Genomic DNA, 12,361 nt, shown 5'->3' on the forward strand with positions numbered 1-12,361 from the left:
CCTTCAAGCCCCTAACATTTAAAAGAGAAAAACCAGTAAAATTGATTATAAAGAGAACAAGGCTGCCCACAACTGTTTTTTCTGAGAAAATACATCTTCCATTTACAACTTTGTCATCAACTGGTTGGCTTCCTAGATAAAGCAAATTCTAAAACTTTAATAGAGAACAGAAACACACACACACACTGATACATATGCACACATTATAATGTAATGAAAATATCAACACTTATTGTTCGACACACGTGAATGTGTACATACATACATACATTTCAATGCTCCGGCTGTTTGGCTGTAACGTGTCAGCACAGCAAAACTAATTCTACATAGCAGCAGTAACAACCTGGACACATTTAAGTCGTAAATCTTTTCTTACCTACTTCACTATCCTCCTACCTACACTCACCCACATCCATCACTACCGGGGGGGGGGGGCACAACCACCACCACCACCACCGCCGCCACCACCACTGTCATCATCATCATCATCATCATCATTGTAAGAGTAAGATCTTATTTACTGATATGTGTGACCCAGTTTGTGTTGAATTTCAAAATTACGGCTATTACACACTCCTTATATAATTAATGCCCTTGAAAAGAGTATAAAGGCCTTACATCATCCTATTTCCCCCCTCCCTCCCTCCTTCACTCTTTCTCATGATGCTATGTACTCAATCCTATTGTTGGCATGCTAGAAACAGCAGCTAAAAGCCTCCCTTAAACTTGTGAAGGTGTGTCATGGTGAGAAACCAACTGCGTTTCGAGTGATGGCGATGTAGAGGCTCTTTTCTAGGGTGAATGACCCTAGGAATATTTACTTTATACGAGAAGGGCATGAACATCACAACAGCTATACAAATCTACCATTCCTTGCTGTAGATGTGAGATATTGGGGTTTCTCTCAATGAAATTAGAATCGTTGGTTCCAAACACACTTACCTAAGTCCGTTATCTCATTGATGCAAATGCTTCTGCTTTTACCACTGCTGCTGCTGCTGCTGCTGCTGCTGCTGCTTTTACTGCTGCTGCTGCTGCTGTTGTGGTTGAAAATAAAAACAACATACAAAATAACTACTTTTGTTTCCAACTTGCAGCAACAACTTTGTGCAGTTGACTGCTTAAGCAATATGTACACCATATGCAGATAACTTGTTAATTGGCACGGTGGTGGTGGTGTGGTGGTGAAAATGCTGTTGGTGCTGACAGAAATGCTGTTCATGGTGGGATTGGTTATTGTGGAAATGGCGGTAGTGATAGTGACAATAATCCTTTCTACTATAAGCACAAGTCCTGGATTTTGTTGGGAATGGGACAGTTGATCACCAGTACTCAACTGGTACTTAATTTATATCGACCCTAAGAGGATAAGCAAAGTCGACCTCAGCAGAATTTGAACTCAGAATGTAGAGGCAGACAAAATACTGCTAAGAACTTCACCCGGCATGTTAACAATTCTGCCAGCTCACCACCTTAATAATAATAATAATGATAATGGGGAGACAGGAAGTCAGCGAGCTGGCAGAAACATTAGCACAACGGGCGAAATGCTTAGTGGTATTTCGTCTGTCTTTACGTTCTGAGTTCAAATTCCACCGAGGTTGACTTTGTCTTTCATCCTTTCAGGGTCGACAAATACTATTTATTTAGAATTAAGTTTATAGGTGTTATTAACCTCCACCACCACTGACAACAACAACACTATCACTATAACTGCTATTACACCTGTTTCCCCATTATTCTTCAGTCTTCATGACAGGTAAGTGGCTGAGATCACAATGTTCCCCACTGAAAGGGACACCAGTCCATAGCAGGATCCAAGGCCAGAAATTCTGAAAGGGCAGGCTAATTACATTGATCTCCGGTATATGACCGGTACTTTATTGACCCTGAAGGGATGAAAAGCAAAGTCAACCTCAGTGGGATTTGAACCAAAAACATAAAAAGCTAGAAGTGCCACTAAGCAGTTTGTCCAAAGTGCTAGCAATTTTGAAGGGAAGGGACAAGTCAATAACATTGACTCCAGTATATGACTGGTACTTTATGAAACCCTGAAGGGATGAAAAGCCAAGTCGACCTCAATGGGATTTGAACACAAATCAATCTATATTTGTGTATAAGAATTTACACAAATTTATTTGCATATACTCATATACAGATGTGTTTCAGAGGGAATTGTCTTCTTATCAGAGATGATGTACCCTTATTCTTCTGCTGCCCAAAGAACAAAAGGGTCGAAAGGCAAAGTTGACCTCAGGTGTATTTGAACTCAGAACAGAACCAGTTCCAAATAAATACCACAAATCACAATTTGACTGATGCTTTATTTAACTTAGTTTTCTCTATGATCTTTTGACAATAAAATATGGGAGTAAATTTAATTATCTGAACTTTTGCTAATTTTAGAAATCCTGATTAAATCTCCTTATCTTTTCCGGAGATTTCTAAACTAAGGTGATTGGTTTACAAAAAGATAAAAAGGTAAAACGTTGATGAATCAGCCACGTAAATGACTTCACAAATTAAAATCCTTTTGTTGTCATTTTTTCACCTTATCAACAAGTCCTCGTGACTCATGCGATATCCAGCCGAGTTTCTTGAGTTATATCATTGCATTTAAACTTGCTGGGACGTGTGCAAGTGTGAGCGTGCAGGTTTGATGCTCTCACACACATCCCATCACCATTATCATCAAACGTTCTGTTTTCCAAGCTGACATAGGTTGGGTGTTTTGACAGGAGCTGTCAAGCCAGAAGTTCTTCTGTCTGCTTTGGCACTTTACAGTGTGGACTGAGGGGGGTGGGGTGGCTTTTTCATATGGCACCAACAGCGGTGAGGACACTAATTAACTTGCAAGACAAAGACCCCTAAACAGAGTGTGGGCGTTAGTATTGAGGGACAGGAATAGATGTGTTGCTGTAGAGGAGATACGTGGTTACATCAGGTAGAGAGAGAGGATGGAGGAAGAGGGGAGAGATAAGGTGGTGAAGCTGTGATGGGAGGAGGGTACACCCAAGTAATCAGGAATTGTATATAATGAAGTGGACCCGTGGCTGGATAGGGTAAGCTTCCAAAATTTTGAAATGTATAAAAATGATAACAAACCTCAAGAGACCCAGTTTTCGATATTGTGACAGAGCTGGAGTAACAAGGGCCCACCATTGACGAGGTCAGAAATGCTGGCAAGACAAACCATCTGATCCATTGATCCCATTTACCATTTTGCAGTGGAGGCACATGGCTCAGTGGTTAGGGTGTTGGACTCATGATCATAAGATTGTGGTTTCGATTCCTGGACCAGGCGATGCATTGTGTTCTTGAGCAAAGCACTTCATTTCAAGTTGCTCCAATCCACTCAGCTGGAAAAAAAAATGAATAACCCTGTGATGGACCGGCGTCCAGACTAATTGGGAAATACATATACCATGGAAACCGGCCCTTAGGGAGTTGTGGCATGACTCTGGAAGGAATGCTTTCCTTTTACTCTCTTGCTTGTTTCAGTCATTGGACTGCAAACACACTGAGACACTGCCTTTAAGGGTTTTATAGTTAAACGCAGAAGTAGCTGTGTGGTAAGTAGCTTACTTACCAACCACATGGTTCCGGGTTCAGTCCCACTGTGTGGCACTTTCGGCAAGTGTCTTTCTACTATAGCTTTGGACTGACCAAAGCCTTGTGAGTGGATTTGGTAGATGGAAACTGAAAGAAGCCCATCATATATATAAGTATGTGTGTGTATATTTGTCCAAGGTGCCATGAAGTGTGACTGAACCTGGAACCATGTGGTTGGAAAGCTAACTTCTTACCATGCTCACAAATACTCATATGTATTTGCTGATATTTAGAAGTTCTATTTTTCCTGTTTGCATCACCATACCTGTACACCATCATCATCATCATTTTGCATCTGCTTTCCATGCCGGCATGGGTTGGACAGTTTGACTGAAACTGGTAAGCTGAAGAGCTGCACCAGGTTCCAGTCTGATTTGGTAGGGTTTCTACACCTGGATGCCTTTCGCAACACCAACCACTCCAAGAGTGTAATTGGTACTTTTTACATGCCGGTTACGTGACACAGACATTGGCTACAACTACGATTTCACTTGGCATGGCAAGTCTTCTCAAGCACAACATATTGCCAAAGGTCTCCATCACTTATCACCTCCACGAAGACCAAAGTTCAAAGGGTGCATTTTATGTGCCATCAGCACAGGTGCTCGTTATGTGACACCAGCATCGGCCACAACTACGGTTTCATTCGGATAGATGGGTTTTCTCAGGCATGGTGTGTATATATATATATATATATATATATATATATATATATATATATATATATATACACAGGTTGTTATCAACTTAAGACCACAATTAGTTCCAACTGACTGGTCATAAGTTGGCCTATAGGCCTACATAGCTTTTTTTTATATTTTTACATTCTCAGGTAAAAATCACTCACAGCATTCTGTTTCATACTATGATACTGGCGTTAGTCAAAAATTTGGGAGTCTCAAGCAGTTGTCTTATAAACAAATACAAGGTTGGTTCGATGTCTCCACAACAGGATAGTCATCCAACACAGTGGCGATCGATAACTGAGCCTCGGGAAAGCATTTGTTAGCTGACATCATTCATAGACAGGTTAATTTCTAAGAAATTAAACCAATTAGACTTCAATTGGACTATTTATTATTACTGCCGGGAGCTGGCATGCCAATCGTCGTAAAGTTGATTGGTCATAGGTCAACAATGACCTGCATATAAATAAATATATATATTATTATACACATACATACATATATATAAATGTACACACATGTATGTAGACATATAACTCCTGTGATAGAAAACAACTGATTGGAGAGAAAGCAACAACCAGACAATTAAACAAAACCAATGAAACGATCAAACATGTGATTCAACAATATTGAATAATTAATTAATTAGCAAAATAAATGAAGTAATAAATGAATGTAGTTGTTCAATACAGTCAACTTTATTCAGTATACAATATAGTGAGAGAAAAGCTGCAACTAGTGATAGAGATGGAGAGGGAGTGAAATGAGAGGAAGATTGTATAGGTGATGGGGGAGAGAGAGAGAGAGAGGGGGAGAGGGAGTTATAAGGAGAGAGGAAGATTGTATGGGTAATGGAAAAGGCGGGGATGAACAGAGAGAGTAAGTTATAAAGCAAGGAGAATGAAAGAGAGAAATAGAGAGAGGTTGTAAGAGAGAAAGAAAATGGGGAGACAAACAGGTAAGGAAACAGACAGACGGGCAAAGAGATTCGGGGTGGGGGTGACAAGTTCATAGAACATGGTCAGGTCACTTTGAATAAGAACTCAAAGTGACAAGTCTGAGTGTGAGGATTGAATGGGGGTGGGGAGGGGAAGAAGTGAAATGGGTGTTTGTAAGGCAGACGGGGAGACTAGAGTGGCTTAAGAGGGATTTGTATAGAGACAGTGATGGGGGGGGGGATAGGTGAGGGTGTGAGATGGATTAAATGGAGAATAACAGATTGGATTAAAGGTAAGAGAAGGAGGGAGTAATTGGCCGAGAGAAGGGAGTGGATAAAGGGAGGGAGATTAGAAAACGGTGAAGAATGAGGAAGAGAAGGGGGGGGGAGATAAAGAGAGAGAGGAATAGAATGTGAGAGAGAGAGAAGAATAGAACATGAGAGGGGGAGAGAAAGGAAGAGAGATAAACAGAGAGGAATAGAATGTGAGAGAGGGAAAGAGAAAGGACTAGAATGTGACAGAGGGATAGAAAGAGATAAGTAGAATGTGAGGGAAAGAGAGAGGAGTAGAAAGTGTGAGAGAGGGAGAGATGAATAGGTTAGAAACAGTGAATGCAGCTAGTTTAAAAGTCAGACACAAGCAGAAATGCAACAGAAGTTACATTAACACAACGTGTGGACACACATATACACACAAGTGTATGTATGTGCATATATGTGTGTATGTGGTGTATGTATGTGCACATATGTGTGTGTGTGTGTGTGTGTGTGTGTGTGTGTGTGTTACTTGGTGAAATATAACAAGTCGCAGAACGACGAATGCTGCTTGTAAGATTTACCATGTTACTGTACAATTTTCAGCCTCTCGTGAAAGTCGGTCTTAAGACAAAACGAATACTTGCTCAAGGATATGATTCTCTTGTTATTAGTTTTAGTTGCTGCTGTTGTTGTTATTATTGTTGTAGCTGCTGCACTGAAAAAAATAATAGCTTTGGGGGGGGGGGGTTGATAAGTTCAAATTTTAGATCCGCAAAACATGTTTAGACAGATATGCGGTGGTATGACTTCTGCGAAAGAACTGCTGGATTTTCATACTTGTGGATCAAACTTTCCACAGTCTATTTCTACACTCTTCATAACTGAATTGCAGAATTTATATCTCAATGACCAACAGATTTTTATTTTTATAGTCCCCCCCCACCCCCGCAGGTTATCGATAGTCTTTCCATACCAAAGCTGTAGAATTTGTATGAACGTGACAAAACAGTCTTTCCATAGTTAATTAGCTGACATTTTAGGATTGAACTGCAGAGTTTGTATATTAATAAGCCATCAGCTGCTCTATAGCAAAATGCAGAATTTTACCAATTGAAAGATTTGCAGATTTTTCTCTCACAAATACAGAATATAGGACTTAGAAACCAGAAACAAAAATACTCGACACCAATTGGGTAAAACAGAAGAGAAGGACAGCCCAACCAGCTAGAAATTTCCCGATGACTGAGGGTGTGAGATGAGTCAGCATTTCAGCTGAGAGTCTGTGAGTTTCTAAACCCAACATTAGCGCTGTGGTGGTGTATTGAAACAAGGCACTAATCTCTTTCAATCTTGCTCAGTCTACCTGGAATAAATTATTCCTTCCAGGTGTGAGAAAAGGGTATATTGGGGATAAGAGCACCAATCATCAATCACCGCATTATAGCGGTGGGGAAATCATCTTAGTGCCAACAGCACTGGCCATTTATTCCTCAATTTGATCCCCACATCTAATCTAATAAACTAAGCTTATTTTCTCCAGCATTTCGATGACAGATTTGAAACTTTTAAACACTTGGAGTGATTTTATTTATAGGAGCAGAGCAGAGCAGAGTTCCGATCAGATTCAGAACGGTTAAACACCGGTAGTAGTTTCACTACAGATTATTTAGAAGGGCAGAGCAGATAAACTGAGAGAAAACAAGAGCAGTACTTCTCCAGGAACCCCAGGGTTTCATGAAAAAATTCTGGGAATTGTGAGATGTATTTAAAAAATTTAACAAAGATTTACTTTAAAAAAAAAAAAAAAAAAGGTATTCACCACTTTCAAAAACAGAAATGATATATCACTGAACAGCCATTTTCCATGCTGGCATGGGTTGGATAATTACACTAAAACAATTTCTATTTCATTTAATATCTAAAATATTTTTTGGCAGAAGTTGTCTTTAAAATATAGGTGTGGGTTCCACAATTTGGAGAAAACTGCATAAGGATTCCACAACAAAATAAGTTTAGAAACAACGAAAAAGAACTCAAAAAAACTTTACCCAAAATAGACAAAACAAGCATCTTGGCTTGTTATCAGAGTAATTGAAATCTAGTCAAAAATTTTGAGATATGTATATGAATATATTTCATTACTGATGGAACTCAAAGTAGATAAAACTACAAATAACAGCTTATAGATATATTGGGTAAAAAAAAAACCCTTTGGATAGTAAAAGTCTAAGGGTTTTAGGACCCAATATATACATGCTATTATTTCACTCTCTCTCAATGTTTCTGAATTCTTATAGAATGCAGAGAGACTGGCATGGGACCACCAGGGATAGAGAGCACTGGTGGACCTGGCTGGCCCTTCGCATGGTGACATCTCTGGGATGTCCACAAACCTGGAATGATCCCCAGCCCCATCAAGAGCATGAAGCAAGCATATACACACACACACACACATATATATATATATATATATATATATATATATATATATATATATATATATATACATACATACATATATATATATACATATATATATATATATATACATATATATATATATATATTTATCAATCAATAAACCAGGTTCTATAAACACTTGCCTTAGCTATAGGGTTTAAACTAACACTTTCATAACCCTGTTTCCAAAATAATCAAGAATTATGAAGAGGTTTAGAGAAATAACTGGCTCTCTGTTGGTTATGACAACAGGGGTTCCAGTTGATCCAATCAACAGAACAGCCTGCTCGTGAAATTAACGTGCAAGTGGCTGAGCACTCCACAGACACGTGTACCCTTAACGTAGTTCTCAGGGAGATTCAGCATGACACAGTGTGACAAGATTGGCCCCTTTGAAATACAGGTACTACTCATTTTTGCCAGCTGAGTGAACTGTGAAGCAATGTGAAATAAAGGGCCTCGCTCAAGGACATAACACGACACTGGGAATTGAACTCACAACTTTACAATTGTGAACCACTGATCCATGCACTTTTAGAGAAATAAACTTTCAACTTCATAATATAAATTAAATATTACATAGTCATTGAACTCTGAATCTCCTTTGTTATGGAATCATGTAATAAATGATCTGAAAACTTTAACAGAAGCAGTCTCATGTAGGTTGATGTTGTAAAGCTTAACGAAGTGAAATGCTGAAGTTGCCACCAAAAATAGAAATTTATAATGGAATGTCTGAGATGAATAGTTTGTCTGTCGTTGTAGCGGTTAATAAAATTATAATATACATGGATCTTTCTTTTGATAGGAATGTGAAATAACAAACTAATTACTTCAAGTTCTGCTGTTAAAAACAAATTATTTCACACCATATAAATCTGTGTGTGTGTGTGTGTGTGTGTGTGTGTGTGTGTGTGTGTGTGTGTATAAATATATATATATATGAATATATTTCAGCTAATAAATCATTTAATAATCATCTACCTTATTTTATCTTAGGGATAACCTAACACTTCCATAATTATACTTCCAGCAAGAGTATGCTTGCCTTTTTACAATTAAATTCCCAAAATAATCAAGAATTACAAAATGTCTAGTGAAATATATATTTTTCATAATTTTGCACCATTCCTACTTCTACTTCCCAACGAAAGCAGGTTAGACAGATTATTCAGGTGTAAAATAAACTATTTCTCCAATAATATACAAATCTGTGAATTTACAAAAATAAAATAAAATGCACAACAGCCGGACTGCCTCTCCAGGATGACTTGGGACCATGGATATGATATCATAAATTAAAAAATATAGAATGAAATGAAAACATCTGGGTTAATTAATGAACACGTTAATGAATCCAATGTAATGAAGTTAAAAAAAAAAAACAATCGAAAAATAGATGACCCATAGATAAATACATTCTGTACTAGCAAATTTATAGAATAGAATACATATTAATATTGAAATTAGAGATTTCACTGAAATCGCATATGTACGTACTATTTTCTTGTACAATTACATAGCTTCAGTTTCATCTTGTATTAGGACAGATGTGTATTTAGCCTATCTTGCAGCTGCTCTGTACACAATTTTGTAGTTGATTATAGAATCTAATTTTAAAGATGGCATGGCAAGCACATCTGTAGAGTAATTGTTAACGCTGACAGTTGGCAAGTGATAAATACACAACTCCAGAACCGGTGTTGGGAACTGTTACTCTTCTTTTGTCTCAAATTGATTATTTCAAATCTTTGCAGTGAATCAGTATTTGAGTTAATGAGGTTTATTTCGGTTATTTTTTGCTGCAAATGTTCAACCAAGGTGGGATACCTTGTTATGTTGGACGTTTGTAGCATAACCTACCTGGCTAGCACTAAGTGACTGATGTGTGGAGATTCATTAAAAAAATAAATGCCAATTTAAAAATAGCAGAAAAAAATAGATTTATAGCATTTGATTTGAGAAGAGTGTTTAGCAAGTAGGCAGTCTTTCGTGTAATTAGGGATTTGAGTCCAATCAGTAGGCCTAGACATTTTTTTATATTCCTGGTATCAATTGTTGCTTGTAACTTGGAATAAAGAGATATGGTAGCAGGGGTGTGAAGCTGATTTTCAAAGACTTTCAAACTAATACATTGAGCAAGAAATGGTTTCGTCTTTCCAAACTTAGTGAGAAGTTTCATAAAATATTCTAGTAACTCATAGAAATCCTTCCATGAAGCATTCATCTTGTTTTGTTTTTTGTTTTTTTGTTCTGATTTTTTTTCTTTCAAATTCTTTTCTTTTCACATCAGAGATGAAGATAAATTGGAAAACAAAACAACAACAAAAAAAAAAATCAATGAAAATAAATAGATAAGAAAGAGCAATGACAATGAAGGTGATGATAATAATAATAATGACAATAAAAATGGTTTCTGACAACAGTGCCACAAAGAGGCCACATATTTGTAAGGAGGAGGAGGAGGAAGAGGGGGAGGCAGAGATGGTGGTGGTGGCAATGGTGGTATATAGTTTCAGATGGAATTAACACACCCTCCCTATTCTCTAGGCAGGGGAGACGTGAGAGTCGGGCAAGTTACCTGCAATACATGCTTAAGATTTAATTTAATGAAACCTACAAAGAAAAGATGGAAAAAAAAAAAAAAAGGCAAAAATATGATCCCAACACAAATCTACAAACCCAGAATTTAGAGAAAACAGGAATTAATAATACTATAAATACACAAACTGCTTCATTCCATTGTCTTTGGTAATGAAAATAATGGTAAACTTCTGACATAGGCACAAGGCCAAGAATTTGGGCAGAGGAGGACCAAGTAGATTAAACCAACCCCACCACATGACAGGTACTTTATTTTCTCAACCTTGGAAAGATGAAAGGCAAAATTGACCTCAGTAGGACCAGATCTGAGAAAGTAAAGAGCCAGGACAAATTTGGCAAGGCGCTCTGTCCAACATTCAACCAGTTCTGTCTATCCACTGACCTTAATAATGATGATTTCAAATTTTGGCACAAGGCCAGCAAATCCGGGGCCGGCAGGTGGGGGGAGTCTGTCACATTGGCCCCAATGCTCAACTGGTACTTATTTTATCGACCCTGAAAGGATGAAAGGCAAAGTTGACCTCAGCAGAATTTGAACTCAGAGCATGGAGATGGACAAAATACTGTCAGCTTGGCACCTTACTGGCCTTAATAATAATAATGAAATTTCTTTATAATTGTGGCACAGAGGGGGTTAGTCGATACCATAAACTACAGTACTTGACTGGTACTTTATTTTATAGACCCCCAAAAAGGATGAAAGGCAAAATTCATCTGAGTGGGATTTGAACTTGGAATGTAAAAAAAAAAGACAACACAAATACAGCTAGGCATTTTCTCCCAACACTAACAATTCTCATTATCCACTGACCTAATAATAATAATAATGATGATAATAATGATGATTTCAAATTTTGACACAAAGCCAGCAATTTTAAGGGAGAGTAAGTCAATCACTTCAAGCACGGGGCTTAAATGGTTCTTATTTTACCAATCCCAACAGGATGAAAGGCAAAGTCAACCTCTGCTATATATATATCTGTTTCTTATTTCTTATTTCTTTATTGCCCACAAGGGGCTAAACATAGCGGGGACAAACAAGGACAGACAATATATATATATATATATCTGTTTCTGTGCTATATATATATATATACATATGCACACACACATATATACATACACACACCCATCATCATCATCATCATCATCATCGTTTAACGTCCGCTTTCCATGCTAAACGATGATGATGATGATGATGATGGGTGTGTGTATACATAGTATATATTCATACATATATACATATTTATATATATATATATATATATATATATATATATATATATATATATAGACATATATACATACATACTCACACAGTTTCCTAATTTGTTTAGCTGAAGCATGTAGATTACTGAAATAGCATGATCACAATAGAAAGACTGATTCTTAATCTTCAGATCTGAACTTAATTCCTTTAAAGCTGTTAATTCAAATTTTCATCTCTTTGGCCAAATAGTTATGGTGGTTGGTCAAGCCTGTTACAGTAAACAGTACAAAACCCACACGAAGCCATCTGAGCTAAAAATCCTCCCTGATGTACAAAATCCTTGTGATACATTGATGTCATACCTAGGTTGAAAGCTTACCTGTTGTAATATCTGAATGTTAAAGACTTCTTAAATTAGATAAGTCATATCATACTTGAAAATTTCTGATAACAAGTGCTACTTCTACATACATGTGTATATGCAGGTAGAAGCAGCATGTGTGTGTGTGTGTGTGTGTGTGTGTGTGTGTGCGCGCGCATGGATGGGTGTTAGTGCATGCATAATTGGGTGCAGAGGTCTAAATGGAAATTAAA

At 37.5% G+C, this 12,361-nt stretch overlaps 1 protein-coding gene across 5 annotated transcripts in view; it reads right to left on the reverse strand.

Moving 5' to 3' along the window:
- The window catches only part of LOC106867655 (hexokinase-2), a 12,707-nt gene extending 11,524 nt beyond the window's left edge, over positions 1-1,183 (reverse strand). Inside the window, exon 1 of one of the 5 annotated variants that reach the window (XM_089339591.1) lies at positions 943-1,183. Coding sequence is in view for 1 of the 5 variants with exons in the window: in XM_089339589.1 (XP_089195715.1) it covers positions 262-267 (6 nt within the window). In the remaining 4 variants the exon portion in view is untranslated. Of the gene's footprint in view, positions 1-70; positions 173-261; positions 409-942 lie in introns of those variants that run through there. The other 4 variants (XM_089339590.1, XM_089339593.1, XM_089339589.1 and 1 more) reach the window with 4 other exon arrangements.
- Between the last annotated feature and the right edge of the window lie 11,178 nt (positions 1,184-12,361).

This window comes from Octopus bimaculoides, chromosome 22, assembly GCF_046866305.1.
Source record: "Octopus bimaculoides isolate indiv1 chromosome 22, ASM4686630v1, whole genome shotgun sequence".
Classification (NCBI taxonomy): domain Eukaryota; kingdom Metazoa; phylum Mollusca; class Cephalopoda; order Octopoda; family Octopodidae; genus Octopus; species Octopus bimaculoides.